The sequence below is a fragment of the Tympanuchus pallidicinctus genome, unplaced genomic scaffold (genome assembly GCF_026119805.1).
Source record: "Tympanuchus pallidicinctus isolate F22 unplaced genomic scaffold, pur_lepc_1.0 scaffold8, whole genome shotgun sequence".
In the NCBI taxonomy this organism is placed as follows: Eukaryota; Metazoa; Chordata; class Aves; order Galliformes; family Phasianidae; genus Tympanuchus; species Tympanuchus pallidicinctus.
Window position 1 is genome coordinate 47503605 of NW_026294802.1, and position 19413 is coordinate 47523017.

The 19413-nt window shown below is 48.5% G+C and overlaps 1 protein-coding gene across 2 annotated transcripts in view; it reads left to right on the plus strand.

Moving 5' to 3' along the window:
• PNPLA7 (patatin like phospholipase domain containing 7) overlaps positions 1–19413 on the plus strand; it is a 116542-nt gene that overhangs the window by 94508 nt on the left and 2621 nt on the right. For both annotated transcript variants that reach the window (XM_052667634.1, XM_052667635.1), the window contains exons 29-34: positions 1879–1948; positions 3848–3964; positions 6955–7103; positions 8478–8630; positions 11299–11409; positions 16007–16091. In XM_052667634.1, coding sequence (XP_052523594.1) covers positions 1879–1948; positions 3848–3964; positions 6955–7103; positions 8478–8630; positions 11299–11409; positions 16007–16091 — 685 coding nt within the window. The remainder of the gene's footprint in view (positions 1–1878; positions 1949–3847; positions 3965–6954; positions 7104–8477; positions 8631–11298; positions 11410–16006; positions 16092–19413) is intronic.

A 19413-nucleotide genomic window follows, 5' to 3' on the forward strand; every position in this document is an offset into this window, starting at 1 on the left:
AGCAAAATACACAGCTACTGTTACTCTGAAACTACCCACCCCTGGTGGAGGGAGGCAGCCTTTGCTGTGGTAAAAGTGCTGACATCTGCAGGAGATGCCATTAAAACAAGTCATGCAGAAGCCCGGCATCCAGGCAGGCTGCAGGGTGCTGGTGGTGGGATAGGAATCATCCTTTCACGTAGGGACCCAGAAGCTTCACTTGAAGAGCAACAAGCTCTCTAACCTCAATTCAGAGCCTTAGCTCTTCAGCTGCTAGCTGCAGTGTTCCTTTGGGAACTGTTGAGGTGTCAAATTGAAGCGTGTACAGCAGAGCTCTGTGGGGCCTTCTCCTTGGACACCTTCCAAAGCTTCTGGATGTGGTCTGGGCCCCATCTCTGGGTGTCTGTGCTGGGGCAAGTGGGACCAGGTGGACCCAGAGGTGCCTCCAGCCTCAGCCATGCTGTGGTTTTGTGCAGCAGGGTACCTGGCTCTGGGGCTTTTGTCCCTCATGCCAGGCACACGGAATGCTCTTGCAGACCATCTCAGCTGCAGGCTCAGGTCTGAGGAATCAGGAAAGCAAGTTTTCCTCAAGTCTTGTTTCAGAATTGGATAGTGTTCCTTCTCCTGAACAAATGAAGCTGTGTAAGAAATGCCAACGGTATGACTGCATGATAGGTCTTGGTTTTATCTCCTTCATGCAGGCGTTTGCATGAATATGGAAGGAGGCGTAACGTAGGCTTCTTTCCCTGTTCCTGTATCTTTGCTTAAAATGCTCTGAGATCTGTGATCATCAGAATATCTTCAGTGTGGAGAGGTCCCCCAATGCTCTTGTAGCCATACTTTGTGCATCCTCCCTCCCATGGCATTTGCAGCAGATGGGTTGTAATACTTGAGCAGCATCTGCTAGTCCTGCCCAGTTCCAGCGTCTTTGCAGAGCTGCTTGAGAGAGTGAACTCACCAGGAGAAGGAAAAAAACCAAACACAACAGAACTGCTTGACAGTTGAGCCTTTCCTCTGGGACAGCACCAAAACGTGCACCACAAATACCAAAGAGGGAGCACTGCTCAGCTTGTGCTGATAGCTGCAGTCCAAACCCTTGCTTGGCTTTGGTTCCATTGAAGGTGTGCCAGACGAGGCTCAGTGCTGTGGTCTGAGAGCAGGAAGCTGCCCTCCTGTTCAGGTTTCCCAGCAGTGAGATATGAGCACAAGCATAGAAACCAATGAGAGCTCACCCCCAAGGAACAAAGCTTGTTGATTTTTGTCTTGCCTGTGTTTAATAAACGTGTGAAGGACTTGGCTAGGCCATTCTTTTCATGTGTTATCCTGTTTATTAGGTAGGTTATGCGCCACACTTTGCTGCTATTTTACCCTGCAATATCTCAAGAAACTTCTGTGGTCATCTTGAAGATCAGCCTTGCAGGATGTTCCTATAGGTCATGCTGCAAGCTTAGTGCTGCCTTGGACTCCAGGCAGCTCTGGGTCTCAGCAGTACTGCTCTGCATCCTCTGCTGAAATGTCCCCTTGCTTCACCACCATGCAGTACAACTTGCAAGCCACGTAGTCTGGAAGAAGATTGCTCAGAGGACTCAGTCTTTTGTCCTGAACCTCTTTTTGTCTCTTGGGTTCTGGGATTTCAGGAAGTGAAGTGTGGAAGATAGTGAAAAACACTTGGTCCAGAAGGAAAAAAAAATGTTTTTTTTCTGCTTTGGTTCTGCATGAGGTATTTGAGTAGGAAACAAACTGATGAGCGTAAGCACAGCACTGATGGGGTTTCTCCAGACATTTGTCTCAGCTCTGTCAGGATACCAACGCTGTCACTTTGGTTTCTGTGTTAGGCACTGGTTTTAGTTTACGTGCAGAGGTGCAGATTCAGTGACATGAGGCTCTCCTGTGTTGCAGGATCTGTGGATTCCTTACTTCACGATCACAACTGACATCACTGCCTCAGCAATGAGGGTCCACACTGATGGTAAGTGTGCAGGCAGCTGCTCCTGCTGCAGTGTGTGGGAATGGTGGGGCACTTCAGCATCAGCCCCTGCCCCTGCAGCTCTCTGCCCCTTTACATTTTTCTTTCCTTTTGTTTCTCCCTCCTCTGTTATTTGCTGAGCACCAAACTGTGGTTGTACACATAACAAGGAACAGAGCTGTGGGGAAGAAATGAACTGAGATGCTGAATTCACTGTTTAGAGAGCAAATGGGTCCGCTGGTGCCATTCTGTGTCCTTAAAACATTCTGTGAAGTGCAGGTGTATTAACAATAAATCAGAATGAATGCAACCAAAGCAATTTAAGATTCAAATTCTCCATAAATGAAGATGTATTCCCAATAAAGAGGCCTTCGGTGCTTGAAGCAGAAGCTGGGTTAGGCTGTCGTTTGTGTCCAGTCCTCTTTATTTCTCTGGTGGAAAATTAATTCAGTTTACAGTGACTAACCAGAGGAGAAAGATCTGAGCTGTCTGCTCTGCTGTCAGGATATGGTGGCAGCCCTGTGGGATATTTGCTTTAGCTTTTGTCTGGCTATTTAGGGTAATGGTGCAGTGAGTCAGGCATCAGTGAAGATGCTTCAAGCCTTCCAGGTGCCCCAGATATTTCTGTGGGTAGAGGAGAGGTTTCTGCTGCCACGTCTGTGATGTTCTGTCTTTTGTGCTGGCTGTCCTTCAGTAGGGTTGTCCCTTCCTGCAGCCCAGATGTGGGCCACGGAGCCATGAAACCACACTGAACCCTGGGGCATTGGCAGCGAAGGACAACCAAGGGGGGCTAAGAGGGGCTAACCCAAGGGGGCTGAGGCACACAGGAGGGGATTTACCTTCTGTAGAAGTTATTCTTTTCCAGTTCCACAGCAGGTTAGGCCATTGAAGTTCCAACTCACCTAAAGCTGCTGGTAATAAGACACAATGCTGACAGTATTGACCTGTGCTAAGCAGTAGGAATGCTTGGGTTATAATTAGAGCAAGAACCATTATGTATTTTAAAAAAACAAAAAGTCAATTGCTGGTTTACTGGGAAGAGTTGTTTGTTTGAAACACTGAGTAGTTAATTACTGAGAAGTGAGCCAACACTTCAGTTCTTGTTTATTTTTGATATTTTAAAGCTTCGGCTCTCAGAAACGACTCAGGCATCTTTGGAAATGCAGCATCATCCAAATTCAGCTGTTGCAAATGTTACGAAGAGAAATCAGTAAATAAGAACCTTAAAGCAGAATGTCTTACAGGAAACAGAGCCAATCAATTTCTACTTGATTAAGCTTTGTTTATAACAGCTTAAAAGATGTCAACTTTCTTCTTTACAGCACTGTTAACAGAAATGTGCTCAGCAAAGATAAGATCTGAACCTGGTGCCAATACGTGGTGGTGAAGTGGAGATGTTTGCTTCTTGCAGAGCAGGGCAAGCAGAATTCCTGGGCTTCTGCAATCCGTATTTTTTATGTTCAGCTGCTGCTGAAAGCCTGTTTTCTGTGTATCTTTGTGGAACATAATGGCTTTAGCTGCACTTAATCTACTTATTCTTCCTATTCCTTTCTCCCTGGGAGAAGCCTTTTCCTTTCCTTACCAGTGTAAGCTCAGCAAAGCACTAAAGATGATCCCTGCAGTCAGGCATATGCTGACATCTCCTTACAGACCATGAATACGAGACGTGTCCTTAAAACCCTGTTTCCTAAGGCTTTTGCCTGGCCGTGGGTCCAAATGGCCTTTCTGATTTATTTTTTTCCTAGCCAGTATTATGGTATAAAATATAATAAACTGCTTTAATCACATCCTAGCAGTATTCTCAGGAGCACCTCCATCTTCCGATCCTTGTAGTGAGTGTCAAGGCCGGCCCCAGCTCTGGCAGCACATCAGTGCTGTTGCTGCTCCGTTTCTCTCCTGCAGGCTCTCTGTGGAGGTACATCCGTGCCAGCATGACTCTCTCTGGGTACATGCCCCCGCTCTGCGACCCGAAGGACGGGCACCTCCTGATGGATGGGGGATACGTCAACAACCTGCCTGGTAGGTGCCCACGTGGGGTGGGGGAGGCTGCTGAGCACACACTGCAGCCTGCAGGACTGTTTCTGTCGTCGTTGCTTTCCAAAAAAAGCAGCAAGGATCAACACTGCAGCCACCTTTAATCTCACGGTGGTTACCAGCAGTCGCTGTTTGCTTTCCTAGGTGTTTGTGTTACTGTGGCTTTATTAAGGCTGTTCCCTATTATGGACTAATTCCTGATACTCATATTCCAAAAACATAATTCCAAGCTCATTTTGAATTTATTATAGTGTTCACTGCAAGGAGAGAGCAGAAATGAACTCAGGCATGTAGTCCTTCTTCCTTTTCAAAAGTATCACATGAATAACAAATGATTCTGAGAAAGCAAGAGTATTAATTGCTCGCTATTCAGCCTGGTGACTGTACTGGTAGAACATGCTGCATCAGAGCACTCGCTGGAGGACTGTTGGAAGTAAATGGTTGTTGGTATTGAAAGCAGCCAAGTAACATTATTTTTTCTTTATTGTCCAGCTGTGAGTTTTAACTGTAATGTAGCCATAGAATTGAAACAGTATTTCAGTGGTTTTGTTAAATCAGATGCCAGTGTGTGTCTTGGAGGAGCTGGCGGGACGCATGAGCTGTGGAGCAGGGGCAGCCCCATGCCAGCGTGCGGCTCCTGCGCCAGATGTCAGCTTTGTCCTTGCTGCCAGAGGGGGTGGGGATGGTGGCTGAGCTGCGTGCTCAGAGCCTGAGAGGTTTAGCTGGTCTTGGTTAGATGGAATCATCAAGGTTGGAAGAGATCGTCAAGTCCAACCGTCAGCCAATCCCCACCATGCCCACTGACCGCGTCCCTCAGTGCCACATCCATGAACGCCTCCAGGGACAGAGACTCCACCGCTCCCTGGGCAGCTGTGCCAGTGCCTGGCTGCTCTTTCAGGGAAGAAATGTTTCCTAACACCCAACCTGAACCTTCCCTGGCACAACGTGAGGCCATCATCTCTCGTCCTATCGCTGTTACCTGGGAGCAGACACCAACCCCACCTCACACAGCCTCCTGTCAGCAGTTGCAGAGCGCTGATTTCTCCCCCGAGCTCCCCTTCCCCACGCTGACCCATCCCAGCTCCCTCAGCTGCTCCCCATCACACCTGTGCTCCAGACCCCTCACAGCTCCATCCCATCTCTGGACACCTTGCAGGGCCTCCATGTCTGCACTGCAGTGAGGGCCAGCACCGAGCACAGCACTGAGCTGCGGCCCCACCAGTGCCGTACAGAGGGACGATGCCCTCCTGCTGGCTGCACTGCTGCTGACACAAGGCAGGCTGCCGTGGGCCTTCTTGGCCACCTGGGCACACTGCTGCTCACCTGCTGCCGCTGTCAGCTCACACCCACAGAGCCTTTTCCTCTGTGCAGCTTGCCAGCCACTCTGCCCCAGTCCTGTAGTGCAGCATTGGGCTGTTCTGACCAAAGCGCAGCGCTCGGCACCTGCTCTTGTTGAAGCTCATACAACTGCATTATTCTGCTCCCCATCTCTGCCTTTCAGTTCAGGGGAGTGAGTGCCCTGAGGATGGATAGCTGCTGGCGTGGGGCAGAGGTAGAACTGGGGTGTAGGACAGCTGATGTGGAGCGAGAGTGGAACCCAGAATGGACCAAGTTGTGTGAATTCACTTGTGCTTAGTTGGGGTGCATTCTATGGCAGGGCTGTTGTCATGGGCAGGAAGCACTGGAAAGTAAGGTGAGTCATGAAGGCGACCATGATAGGAGAGATGTGTGGTGTTGTTGCATTTTGTGTACAGATCAGAGGAAATCCAAGTTAGAGACTACATCTGAGCATCCTAAATCTTTTAGGTGTTCAAACCCAACCTACATTTTCTGATCAGGGCGATGTTTGCCTAAAAAACAGAAATAGAAATAACACAGAGTGGACCCCCACAGTTTTCCACTGACTTTGCTGTGTGTGACTGTAAGCAAAAGCATGAATTGCAAATTGAGATGCTGTTTCCATCTGTACATATTGGAAAGTGCACAAAGTGTATATGCAAGTGACACAAAGAGGAAAAGATACAATAGACTGAACCAGCCCAGTAATATAAATCCAAGTTACAGAACAGATCTGATTAAAATGTGTATCTAAATTAAGCATATAAATTGGCTCTTCAAAGCTGTGGTTTTCCTACGCATAACTATTCTCGAAATTGCAACTATCTTGGACTCTGGGGGCGTGGAGGAAATATAAATGCACTCTGTGAGGTGTGTGTCCTTCTCTCCCCTCCTTTGGCACTTTCCTAAATTCTCGCCCATATCCAAAGGCTGCAGCTAGTTCTCTTTCTACCGACCTTGAAGTGGGAGGTGTTGCTTCATTTCTCTCCCACTTTAAATATGAATCTTCCTCCTGGATCCAAAGCTTTTTGCAGACTGAAATCCTCCCAGCCTCTCCTTGCTGTCTGCTTCTTTTGCTGCTCCTTTTCTTCATTGTCTTCGCTCTGCAGGGTTTCACCTCTGCACTGCTGACTCTTCTTTACAGCCATGACTGCTTGTTCTCTCTCCAGGTCCCCCAGATCTTTGTTTTGTGGGAATGCTTTCATGTTGCCCCCGGTTGCACCAGACCAGCTGTTTGTGCTGTGCTTCTCTTCTCCCTGCTTGCAGGTTTGCTGATGCCTTCACGTTGGTTCTGGTGTCAGAATGGTGCCAGAGTGAGTCGGGTCAGCCTGCCCTTCTGGGGGAAGCTTCCCCCGCTGATGGGGTTCCCCAGGAGTTCAGCGGTGTGGCCTCACCCCGCAGTGAAGTGGGGGCTGTGTGCTGCACGCTGGGATCTCACAGTTGGCGTGGAGCAGGTGGGGAAATGGTGTTGTGACAGATGTGCTGCAAACGTTTACATCTGGAGCTGCTCAAGGAGATGCGGTGTGCGCCGTGTCAGGTTCTGTCTTGAGCAGTGTGTACATAAGCTGTGTCTGTGCAGCGCTGGAGTTGACATCACTGTTGGAAGTGTACTGAGGTGACCTTTTTTTCCCCACTAGCTGATGTGGCGAGGTCCATGGGTGCTAAGGTGGTGATAGCCATCGATGTGGGGAGCCGGGATGAGACCAACCTCACCAACTATGGCGACTGCTTGTCTGGCTGGTGGCTGCTCTGGAATAGGTGGAATCCACTGGCTGAGAAAGTCAAGGTACCACAGACTGCACTGCAATATCACCTAGTTTTATGGGCAGGGCAGGAAGCTTTCTCTTGACTGTTCAGGAACCTGTGGCAGATCAGATCGTTTCTTGAATTTGAGCACGTGCTTTTGGATGAAGCAAGACAGGCAGTGCTGTGACACTGGGGAAAATGGGCCATCACAGAAGAGGGGTAGAGCTCTGTCTGGGGAGGGGAGTGTGGGCTGCAGAGGCGGTGGATTTGGGAGACACGGAGCCCTTTCCTGGTGGGTGGTTAGTTTTGATGAAGTCAGAATTTACAGGCTTTACTTACGAAGTCATAACTTTGTCCAGTTCAGTGTTTGTATCCTAGCATCTCTGAGCTGCTGACTAAGGGGGTTTTAGCAGCAGGCACTAATTAACATTACAACTGCTGCTCATATATACACACTGGGCTGCAGACTATTTTTTTTCTAGCTGCATGCAGTCAGGCCAGCTCTATTGTATATCCTTCTGCATTTCCTAAATTATCTGGCTTTGCAGTGCTGCCCCAAGGGGATGCTGTTTTTTTTCTTCTCCTAACTGCAGTTAACATGTTGTCTTGTGGCAATTGGAATTAAAATACTTGCTTCCCAAAGTCAGGGAAAATATTACAAACTGTGAGTACTGCCCTGTAATCTCAAGTTTTTTCCTCTAATTACTCTCTTCTCTGAAAAGCTCTCATCTCCCTGAGAAGCAGCCTGGCTTCCCTTATGGAGGCAATGCAGCTGCTGAGTGCCGTGCTTTGTCTCAGCAGAGTTGGCCGTGCTGCTTCCAGCAAGTAGTGGGAACGTGTGGCTGCTGAAATAAAAGACCTTGGCTCCTCTTAGTAGTGCCCAGTGAAATGTTACAACTCTCCTTTCTTTAAATCTGTGGAACACTGGAGCGGGTCGTCCAGAGGGGCTGTGGAGAAGTCTCCACTTGTGGAGCTGCACCAAAACCCAGCTGATGTGGTCCTGCTCATCTGACCCTGCCTGAGCAGGGGGCTTGGACCTGGCAATATTGAGAGGTCTGTCAAGCTCAGCAAGCCTGTGGTTCTGTGAAATCTCTGCCCTGGTTCGTAGAGGTCTGTTGAAGAACCACTGTGCCCCTCTCAGCTGAGCTCGCATCTCTTAAGTTACCACCCCTGTCTTGAAATAGAAGATTCTATTCAATCTTGCAGTGCAGAAGCGTGTTTTGAAGGCAGTTCTCTTTCTGCTCTTGGCTGTGGGCACTCCATCCACACTGCTTGGGAAGCAGAGGGGCTGACGTCTGAAGCTTCAGCAGGCTTCTGCGTGCTTTTGGACTAAATCTGATAGACAACTTGGTGCATACAGCAGGAGCTCTGAAATTTCCGAATTAATCATGCTGGTGTCTGTCCTGGTTGGCAGGTGCCAAACATGGCAGAGATCCAAACACGGCTCGCCTACGTGTGCTGCGTGCGGCAGCTGGAGATGGTGAAGAGCAGCGACTACTGCGAGTACATCCGGCCCCCCATCGACCGCTACGGCACGCTGGATTTTGGGAAGTTCGATGAAATCTGTGTAAGTGCCCCTTGCTGAGGGCAGTTCCCCATCCCTGATGTTCTGCACGAGTCCACGGCTCATTAGTGCCTTAAGCAGCGTGAGAGTAAGAGAATTGAGTCGGCACCGAGTGAATAATTGACACTAAATAATCCCTTGGAATGATATCATGACTGTGAGATTGGATTACCAGCAGAAATTGAGTTAGTAATTGTGATTATATAATAACCTGTAAGTGGATCGGTTCCCTCACTGTCCTGTGACGGTTCTTACTCAGCTGCTTGGTGAAACCTCCTTGGTGTCTGAGCTGCGTTGGGCAGTTGTGGTTTGTCAAACAGTGTCATTTCTCTTCCTGGAGCTCGTTGTCACATGAAAGATTTGAAGAAGGCTATGGGGAAGCAGTGAATCATTGAAATGGAGGGCGACATACTGAAATATCCGACTTGGCTCACATTTCAACACTTCTATTAATAAAACATATCATCCATCTTTCCTCTACACCTGATAGCGTGTCGAGAGAGTGGCCCCAATGTCAGTGGAAGGACACAGTGGATGGGGGGTGGCACCAGGTTACGCAGCTTTGGGATTTGGTTCTGTTTGTTTACAAACTGGAAATCAGCACGGGAAGAACCGACTCCAAATGTGCAATTGAAGTGTCTTGGTGACAGAATCCAGCATTGCAAACCAAAACATTTCTGCCTGATTTGAGGGAATGGTAGCAATTTCAGCTCATTATCTCTTGTCAAGGAAGTTATTTTACTGTCTTTTTCCCTTCTTTGCTTCAGCTGTGCAAGTATTTTCCACGTTCAGGTGTTTCTGCATAGCTTTGCTCTCTTCTAGTCTGGGGAAAAAGACGAGACGCCCGTTTTTGATTAAGTAGATCTGTTTTGTGGATGTGCTGAGAAGCCACAATACTCATTAAGCTGCACGTTGCTCTCCCTGCATTGTTCCCTAATACTATCTTATAAACACTAAGCAAAATCAGTAACACAATTAACCCTGCAGATTTGCATTTAAGAGAGTCCTTAGGACCAAAGAGCAGCTATTCAAAGCCATGGGCTGATTCTCCAGTATCACCATTTTCCCAAGGCTGTCTGATGTCTCAGCTCTGGGGTAAGAGCTTGGTCTGCCAGCGGGGGACGTAAGACTTCCCTGATTCCAGTGCTCTTCTCTCATTGGATGCTCCTGGCCCCTCAAAAACCCTGACAGACAGACAGGTGTGATGCATCACCACAGTAACAGTAAGCTGCTAAGCCCTTGTTCGCTCTCTGTCTAATTTGATGGCGTTACAGGGAGTTGAAGACACCAGGCAACTCTTTCTCAGTGGAATAAAAGCTTGAGGAAAGTGCAGTTTGTCAGAGATGTCAGTTTATGTGAGCGAGTTCTTGGCACACGATGCTGTAGGTGTGGGGGGGGGGCAGCACCCTCCTCGGTTTTGTTTCGTACACTGCAGCAAAGAAAGCTTTGGCTCTGGGGGAGATTTAAGCTGTGCTGACCTTTCAGAGCATCCTGGGCATTCCCTTATTGCTGCAGGCTATGAGGCAGTGGGTTGGTGGTTTTGTTGATTTTAATTTCAGCTGTGTACTTGGGTTTTACAGAAAATAGAAACGAGCAACATGTGGCTGCAATTCAGCTTGTTCAAAAGGACAACAATCCCTTCTTTAGGAGCAAAATCTCTATTCTGTAGCTGCCTGTAGCAGTCAGGCTGCACGTCACTTCCCAGAGCTCAGGATCTTTCGGACACTTGGGCTGCCATAGATCTGCCAGGCCCTTTCTCCTGGGCAGTCACATCCAGCCTTGGCTGATAAGCCACAATCAATCAGAGGTAAATTCCACCCTAAGTTCTTGCCCTGCTTTGAATCCTGTCCAAAAAACAGATGGGAAACAATAGCAGCTGGGCCAGGGCTGCTTCCAGCACTGCAAGGCACAGTGCTGCCAGAGCTGGAAATAGAATTCAGGGCTCCCAACACCTGTTGCTCTGTCCTTTCAAGTTCATTCTTAAACACAGTTCCTATTGTCTGATTAGAAAAAAAAAGAAGAGCAAAACTTGGAGTAGTTGGCTTGTTTTTCCAGTTGTTTTCTTGCTAGTGACAATGCCACGTTACTGTCCCAAGTGCCAGCTACTTCAGGCTTTTAAAGTAGTGGAACATGGAGTGTGTGGCTTTGCTGTTGTGCACGTGGCCTTGTATCTGCTCCAGCAAGCCAGCTCTTGTATGCTTGGTGCTGTGTGGTGTAACTCACTGAGGAGTGCTTGGCACCAGGAACCCACAGGGACTTTTCTTTGCTAGATTTGATCCAAGAGGTGAAAAAGCACAAAGTGAGTGTTGGTGGAGTGCTGTGCTTGAAGGATGTATGCATATATGTGCTGAGATGCTTGATGTTGCTGCTGTAAAAAACTGCTGTCAGGTGGCATATCATTCCATCCTACGTGGAGAAATCAATGGCCCATTGGCTTCTAAGAATTAAAATAGCACTTTGCTTAATTGATCCCACTGATTGTTGGGCTGAGTAGTCTTCACAGCTAAAGGCTGGAAAGCACCAAAAATTGGATCCAGCCTTTATGGCAGACCTGTGGATTTCCAGCACTTATGTGGACGTGACATCATATTTGTGGGGTTTTTTTGTTGTTGTTATTGCCTACAACTTTGTTTTCACCTTTTTTCACCTCTTGATTCTTCTTTTTTCCCAGGAAGTGGGATATCAGCATGCGAAAACTGTATTTGGTGTCTGGTCCAGGAGCGGCGTCCTTGACAAGATGCTACGAGACAGACAAGAGACTTACAAAACCAAAACTTCTGATGTGAGTGTTCAGTTTAATTGCACAGCTCTGCAAGAGCTACGTGATGCCACCAGAAACTGGTCAGGGAGATGGAGAATGATTGCCTCAAGTGCTGTTTTTTGTGTGTGTGAGTGTGCACATATTAGTCAAAAAGTATTTCAGGCAGGAAGAGGTGCGATCAGTTTTTCAGAAACTTCTTTCCTGGAGCCCTGGTGTGGAGAATGAGGTCCTGCTGCAAGTGTGACCGAAGTGTGCTGCACCTGAGTGCAGGTGGTTTTGATAGGTGCATTTACAAAGGAATGCATCCACACAGCAGTCTCCATCCCTGCTGTCTCACACAGGCATCCACCCCCATCCTCACCAAGCACAACACTGTCTCTGAGGTTCCAAGAATGGATGTAGCCCTCTGTAGGTCAGCTCTCCTCTTGCTGTCTTGTTCTGGCAGATTGCTGATGCTTTCTTTGTAACCCAGAAGTGTTCACAACGCAAAAATACTGGAAGGAAGGAGGCTGCTCACCCCATAACCAGCGCCTTCTATGACACACAGCTCTGTATGTGGATATGTCCACCTCCTCTCCTCCCTTCTGGTGTGGGTCAGCAGCATGCAGGCACCAAACGCTGCTGGAGGAGTTGCTTTCTGCCCTGAGTGTTGCAGTGGAAGAGGTGACTGTGCCCTAGCAGGGGCTGGGGCAGAAGGATGGTGTGTGCAGGGCCACACTGTACCTATGGCATGGATGCACATCTCAGAGTCGTGTTGACTAGGCACAAGTAACCCCTTAAGAATCACTTTTTCATTTATTCTTGTTAGCAAACTTCAGGTTGTGCCTGGGTATTGTTCTTGGTACTGGAAACTGCCCTGCTGAGGCAGCAGCTTTCCCACCAGCTGTCCAGTGCTGGTTGCACAGGATGTGAATTGGGATCACTGGTATTGATTTCAGGCATTGCTCTTGGGTTTGTAATTCCAGGATTGAATTCTGCCTCTAGAGCTGTTGCAGTAACTGTGGGCTGCCTGAAAACTGTTACCAGCTTTTTGAGGACTTGGGAACTATATTATAATATATTGGCTTATTATCCTCACTTCCTTTGAATTCCTCTGATTTAAAACCCAACTTCTACAAAGGCTTCATGTTTTACCCAGTAATTCTTCTTTATTGTCTTTTAGAGATAGGGAAATTAGCAGTAGTATCATAAGTGATTGCCAAAATGCATTGTAAGTGTAGTAAGCTGCAGCAAGGAGAGTCAGTAGAGGTGAAAAATGACATTAAGAGCTTGCAGCTCTTCCAGAGATCAGTGGCTGAGCACTTCAGCTGGAAGAGAAGTGGTGTGAGCAAGGGGAGAGGAAGGGTAAGCCTCGAAGCAATGGGCATTAGCCTAACAACAAGAAGCAGAGCTCAGTTTTTCAGACACCCACATCTGGCTTGTTGCCCTTAGATCCCCATTTGTCACCCGAGAGGGACAAGTGTTTGTAGGGTGTGTGAGTCACAAATGAAAATGGCTCTGCTGGGATAGCGAATGGCAGCCTCAGCTCTGCCCCTGTGAAGGAAGCCAAGTGATGGGGGGCGAGTGCTGATGCCTGCTACCATCAGGTTAATCCCACCCTGCTGATGGGCAGAGTGGTGCCTGAGGTTTATGAGAAATGAGCAGCTGATCAGAGTAGCCTGAGGAGTACCAGAGCTTGCTGCCTTCACTGGGAAGATGAGCTGGGCTTGGAGATGTGTTGGCGTGAGCTGTGCAGGAGGGATCTCCATCCTGCCTCTGAGCCCGTGCTCAGCTGGGCACGTGCTGCTGTGTGTGTGAGTAGGCAGAAGAAGTCAAGGGAGAGAAAACCGTGCGTGTCCATCAGAAATGGCTGTGTCCTATTTCATCCTCTGGCTTTTATCACCAGCTGGTAACAAGCTTGAACATCTTCACTGCTGTTAACAAATGTACCTTTCCAAGGCTTCTTTAAAAATTGCCCATGAGATGGGATGCAATCATTCAGGCTGATATTTCAGTCAAGTTACAGTATTACAGCTGTGCATCATGCAGGATTTTGTACATTTATCATCATCTCCCCTGTTGTTTTTTATGGCACTTGCACTGCCAAGTAGGTCATGCAGTGCTTGTAGACAGAGCCTGGCGTTGCGTTTCCGTGTGAGCATTTTGTAACGAGGCAGGAAGCGCTGATTGCTGGGGCACCAAAATGGGGTAAAGGCAGAGGTGTGAGGATGGCTGACCAGTAAGCTGTCAGCTCAGTTTGCTCCCCGGCCTGGTGCTGGGCTCTGGGCTGTGTTCTGAGCGCCTCGAAAGCCGTCTGCCTCTCGGAGTCAAAGAGGCGTTTGAATCTGACTTTTGTTTTAGTAGATTAATTTCTACGAAATAACAAGTATTGAAGGCTCCCACCGGGGTGCTTTGCTTTTTTTCCTTAGTTCTTTAGAGTCACTTAAGTCCTTTATCTCTGCTGTCTTCCAGGGATAACTGCTGATATTTTTAACTTGCTTTCATTAGCAAAGGTTTTGATCTATGTTTTACTTCTTCAGCTATTTCGGGAGCATTCAGCATCTTGGAGCGTTTGGCTCGGCTGCTTTTCATCTCGATTCCATGTTGCAAGCATTGAATTTTTACTTAATCTCTGGATATTTAAGCATTTAGATACTTCTGACTTTCATCATTCAGTTGCTATTTATCTCTCCTTAAAATGCAAATACCGAAGTCGTGAACAACAGCAGCCTTACATAAAGTTCATGTGAACAGCCCCAGTTCTTCCCAGTGCAGAGCAGTGCAGCACCACTAATTGGGTCTCTTTGGGGAAGTTTTGTCTATTGAAATGTTATTCATAGTCGAAGCTAAATATACTGCAGCAGACGACAATAGTAACTGTCTCTATGCTCTCACTTATTTAATAAAGATTATGCTGAAGAGAATACTTTCTCCCTTCTAGGAGAAAATACTATCGGGGAAGTTGGAGAGTAGGATTCAAATGAATCTGAGGTGCTTCTTTTCCTTGCGTTAACTGATGGGGGAGTGATCTTGTCCTTAAAAGTGTTGGGGGAAGTGGTCCAACATTGCATTCCAGTTCGCAAGGCATCAGATGAGCGTGGACGGTCACCTGGTTTCCCACCAGCACAGTTCCAGTCTGTGCACAAGTGTGTTGGCGTGGTGAGTCCTCATCTCAGGCTGAGGTGATTGCTTCGTGTGCTCTGTGGGCTCTACATGAGGATATGGATGCTGTTGTCCTCTCATCTTGGGGAACGGCCATCTGCAGGCTCTGTGCTGGGACCATTCAGGTCGCCTATTCATGGGAAGCAGGGCTGACTCACCCTTCTGCTGGCTCCTTCATGGTCAGACCTTATTCTGAGCGTCTGTACTTCTTTATATTATAAAAAGCGTGTCCTAAGCTACCACTGTTTCATTTCATGCTGCTGTTTTTAAATTCTGTTTGGGCCTTTCTCTGTCCACTGCAGCCAGCAGCTGTTTGTCCCGGATCCGCACCCTGCTCTGGCTGTACTAAATCACATCAGAAGTTGCTTATGGATTAGAGGTCAACTGAGAGCAATCTGCTGCAGCTCTAATGGGCTTCTGCTGTGACCCTGCAGGGGCTGTGTTGTGATTCACAGTGCCGATGCTTTTGCCAGAAGAGCAAAGAGTTGCTCACAAAAACGCTGTGTGAGGGAGCTGCTCTAGCTGGAAGCACGTGGGCAGTCCCTCACAGTGACTTCGGGAGCCTCCTGCCAGCTCCTCACCTCTGCTCTCCTCCGGGCAGGCTGCTGTTGTGCTAATGAAACAGATTGGTTTTGAAGATAGGCAAAGACTGTTTGGGTTTCCACCTGGTCACCTTGTGCCCGTCCCAAGGATGTGGGAAGGCCAGAATGGTCCTGAAATGCCTAACCTGGGTCTTATGAAAAGAGAAACTAGAGCGGGCATCTCTTTGAAATAGAGAATGCTCAAGCCACTGCTTGGGTGAGACAGTGAAGATAGAAAGGGTTTATTGCAAAGAGGAATTACAGTGCAGAGCATTCCCCCTGCAAGTGGACCTCTCACCTTGGGCTCCTGCTCACTGCAGCGCCTCCAGCCCCTGCATTGCCCTGAGTATTGGGCTCCCCTGCCAGCTCCTGGTCCCTCCATTCTGAGCTTTGCTTGCACTGCTCCCATGGCTCTGCAGAGCCTTCTCCTTCCCACCAGGCTCCTTAAGGAAGGAGAAATCTGCCTGGGGGCTGCAGCTGGTCCAGCAGCTCCCTTTGACGGAGTAACACAGAGTGGTGGTGAACAACCAAGTACCAGGAGCACTGTCTGTTGCAGAGCCCAGACCTTCCAGTTCTTGTCTTTGTAGCCCTTTGTATAGTTTCTGTCACAGAGAACCATGACAGTTTCCTACATTGTTAGTGAGGTTTCATACTGCATGGATGGAGAAGGGCTGGTTGTACCTTGTCCCCACGCCTGCTTGCCCTTGGGAAGCCCATCTGCAGCACAGCTCTGCTGCAGGGTCACTGTCCAGTGAATTACCAGTGAGTAATGAGGGGGGAATCATGGCAGATGTATGTCTGGAACTTTGTCTGTTCAGTATCACTTATGCACGGTCTTGAATTGGGTATTCTGTGGACAGTTGCTAACATACCTGAACCTTAATGCTGTGTTTCAGAACGTGACCTATCCCAGCACCTTTTTCACGGATCTGGCAGAAATTGTGTCCAGGATTGAGCCAGTGAAAGCTGCCGTGGCTGACGGTGAGTCCAGAGATGTGTGGGTTCCTGGTGGACACGTGCCCTATTCCAGTTACCCTCATTTGACCAAAAGAAAACACGTGTCAACTTGTGCAAAGACAAACTTCTGTTCCTCCTTGTGCTGCCTGTGTGCCCTGCTGGCTTCACTCTTTGGTCTGTGTCCTTTAGAAAAAGGAGGAGGGCGGCTTAAAGCAAGGCTGCTTCGTGCTGCCTTGAATCAGACCCAGAGTGACTCATGGGCTCAGCTGCCATATGCACACCGCTATTAGGGGAGCACTGGGCTAATGAGGAACAGATAATGGCCCTGTGTTTTTACATGGTGAGTCCTGAGTGCTTTGAGCCTCAGATGTGCACTGCAGAGCACACAGAACCAGAACCCAGGGCTGACTTAACAGCATCAGGCTCCAGAGCCCAAAATCTCTGAGTGTTTCACCAGGGCTGGAGCGTTTTATAATCAGTCTCTCCCTTTCCTCCTGATTCTTGCTCTTGCAGAGAAAAATCTAAAGTTAGCAGTCCTTCCATCTGTGACTGCTTGTAGAGATGTCCCCCTGGCAATTTGAAATGCTAATTGCAATCGTATGTCTGATGAAGAAAATATTAATGCAGTGTCTGAAGCAGGTGCTGTAAGGTTGAAGAGTTCATGTCATGTGGTTATTGAAGGCATCAGCACTGAGAGCTGTGGGGATGGGCTTCCACTTAGAGTTGGGTTGTTGGCCCTGTTAGGAAGGTTTCCTTTTTGCTGGGTGAAGTCATTAAATGTGAGTAATGAAAAGCAGACGTGGCAAATTTTGGCCTAACCAAGGAGCTATGCTTGGGGTATTTGGGACACAAGGGGCTGTTGCCATGTGGTCCTCACAGTGGGATCTGTTGATTACAAACCCCATAGTAGGGGTAGGATGGCATGGGGAGCTGTGCATGTGGCAGCAGGTGTGGAAGGACGTTCTGTGTTTATGTTGTGGACATCCTGTGCTCCCTGAAGGAACCCTGCCTGGCTTTTGGGGGTGTGAGGGTGTCCCTGTGAGCGTGGCACTGCCTGGTGCCCGAGGCGATGTCCTGCAGCTCAGAGGCAGAGCGGCTGCCTCCCCAGTGGCTGTGGGCAGTTCTGTGCATGTGCTGCCCTGAGCCTTGGGGTTTGCTGCTGTATTGGTGTGCCTGCTGCTGTCCTGTGCTTCCTGGGAGCCTGGGTGGGAACTGCCACTGCAGACAAGGTGCAATTGGGTTTTCTTTCTACAACTGCAGAATAGCTTGTATTGATTTGGACTGGATTGGACTGGAAGGGACCCTGAAGATCACCTAGTTTCAGCCTTTTCCTGACTGGGATCTCAGTCCTCAGGGATTCAGGCAGGCCTGGCCCATCCTGGCAGCATACAGCAGGTCTTAGGCTGGATAAAGGAATTCTGTCAACAATTCTGTTCTAAAGAAAGATAATGAAGAAGAAACTTCAATGCCTTTTCTCTGAGGAAGACACTGCTTTAGATCTGGAGGCTTTGCTGGTCAGGGACTCTTCACCCTTTTTGCTGCCACTTCTCCCCTTCCACTGCACTTTGTAGTCATTGGAATGATGTGAAGTTTTCACCCTTGAGCAAACTGAGGAAAATGATTAAAGCAGTTTAAAAAGCAGTGGAGGAAGTAAAGGAGATGGTCCATCAGGAGGAGGTGAGCTGGGGAAGCCACGGGAAGCCCTGCGTGGGACCCAGAGGTGTCCATGCACTGCGAGCACGTGGAAAAGCACACACAGAACAGCAGCTTGTTCTCACAGCTGAGACACAGCAGTAGGTGTGGCTGTGTTTGTTCAGCATCACAACGCCTCAGAGGAGCACTTACTTGATTGGGACTTTTCTGTAATTGCATTTTACAGAGCCTTGGCCAGCAGAGCACAGGGGCTGAGCCGTGGCCGTGGTTGCGCTCCCACCTGCAGAGGTTTTCTGAGGACGGAGTCGCATGGGCTGCCAGGCATCTCCCACAGCAGCTTTCATTGCTCATTTTCCAAAGCAGTAACGCTTCAGGCCAGCCCCATAGCCACGTTTCCTGGGGTGAGGTAAGGCAGCACGCTCACTGCGTGCAGTGACGGAATGAGAGCACGTCCTGTAACAGCAGCAGCCACGTGGGAGAAATACCTGGGGAGAAAGAAACCCTGCTCTCGGTTTGAAATGCCTGGTTCTGCAATACAGCTGAAGCAGGAGACATCCCAAAATGCCTCAGGGAAGGCAGTTATCAGGCTCTAGGTTGCCCTCTGCATCTTTGCTCCTTAAAAAAAAGTACTTATATCAAAAAGCAGTAATGTACCCTGCATTGGGATGAGCTACCGGATTCCCCCAAATTTACATTGAAGCCTGTGTGGGTTATTGAAACAGCCACACAGTGCTCTTTTTCTTCACATGTGGTGTGCTGCCTTTCCATGTGTGCATGGTGCCCCAGTGATGGTAGGTCTGGGGCCATTAGAGTGCAACCTCTTTGTTGGCTCTGTGAGGTCAGGATCATCACCTTTTGGTGATGGCAGCAGCCAGCCTGCTACTGAGTCCTTTAAATAGAATAAATATCAGCAATTGCTTGCTGTTGTGACAGCCTTGCCCATGTCTGTCTATTCTCTGCCTGATAACTTCAGGTCATTTGGAACTGAAGTGTTTGGTGCACTGAAGGGCAGTGAAGCCATGGTCCCACTGGGTGCTCCTGGGTGGTGTGAACAGGCAGAGCCAGTCAGAGCAGGAGCAGTCACCTCCTGAGCCCCAGGTTCAGTCTCAAAAAGGGGCAATGGATGGTATCTGAGAGGGGGACAACTCCTGTCCTCAGGTGTCAGACACAGCGTGAGGGGGTGGGAAGGGACGGGGCCTGTCTTCTTCCTTAGTCTCCACATAAAGCCCTGCTGAATGCTGAACAGTGTTTGGAAAATACAGACTGGGGCTTGATTCCATCAGTTTTAATGGAGCTGTAAAACCACAAGTATTGTTTGTGCTGTCTGTTGTTGTTCAGGGGAATGTCTGTTTCTCCAGTGGGTTTTTATCAAAGGTTATCAGCAGCGTTTTCAGTATGAGCTCACGAAGATTCTCTGATCCACAGGAAAAAAAAAATGGCCAAATGCCTTTCATTCTAATGATCTAGCAGTTGGTTGTGGTTTGTCGTGTTAGAAGGAAATGCTGTGGAACAGACTGTGCTGTTGTCTTCAGCGCGGAGCAGATGCTATTGACTGTTCCCCAAAGAAATACTTAATCAAGAATCCAGTTTAAATACGAGCCACTTGTCTCAGTGCTGAGCTGAAAAAGTGAAAAAGCAGCTCAAAGCACACCTGAATTCATGACAGTGGCACAAAGCTTAGTGTGAAAACTGC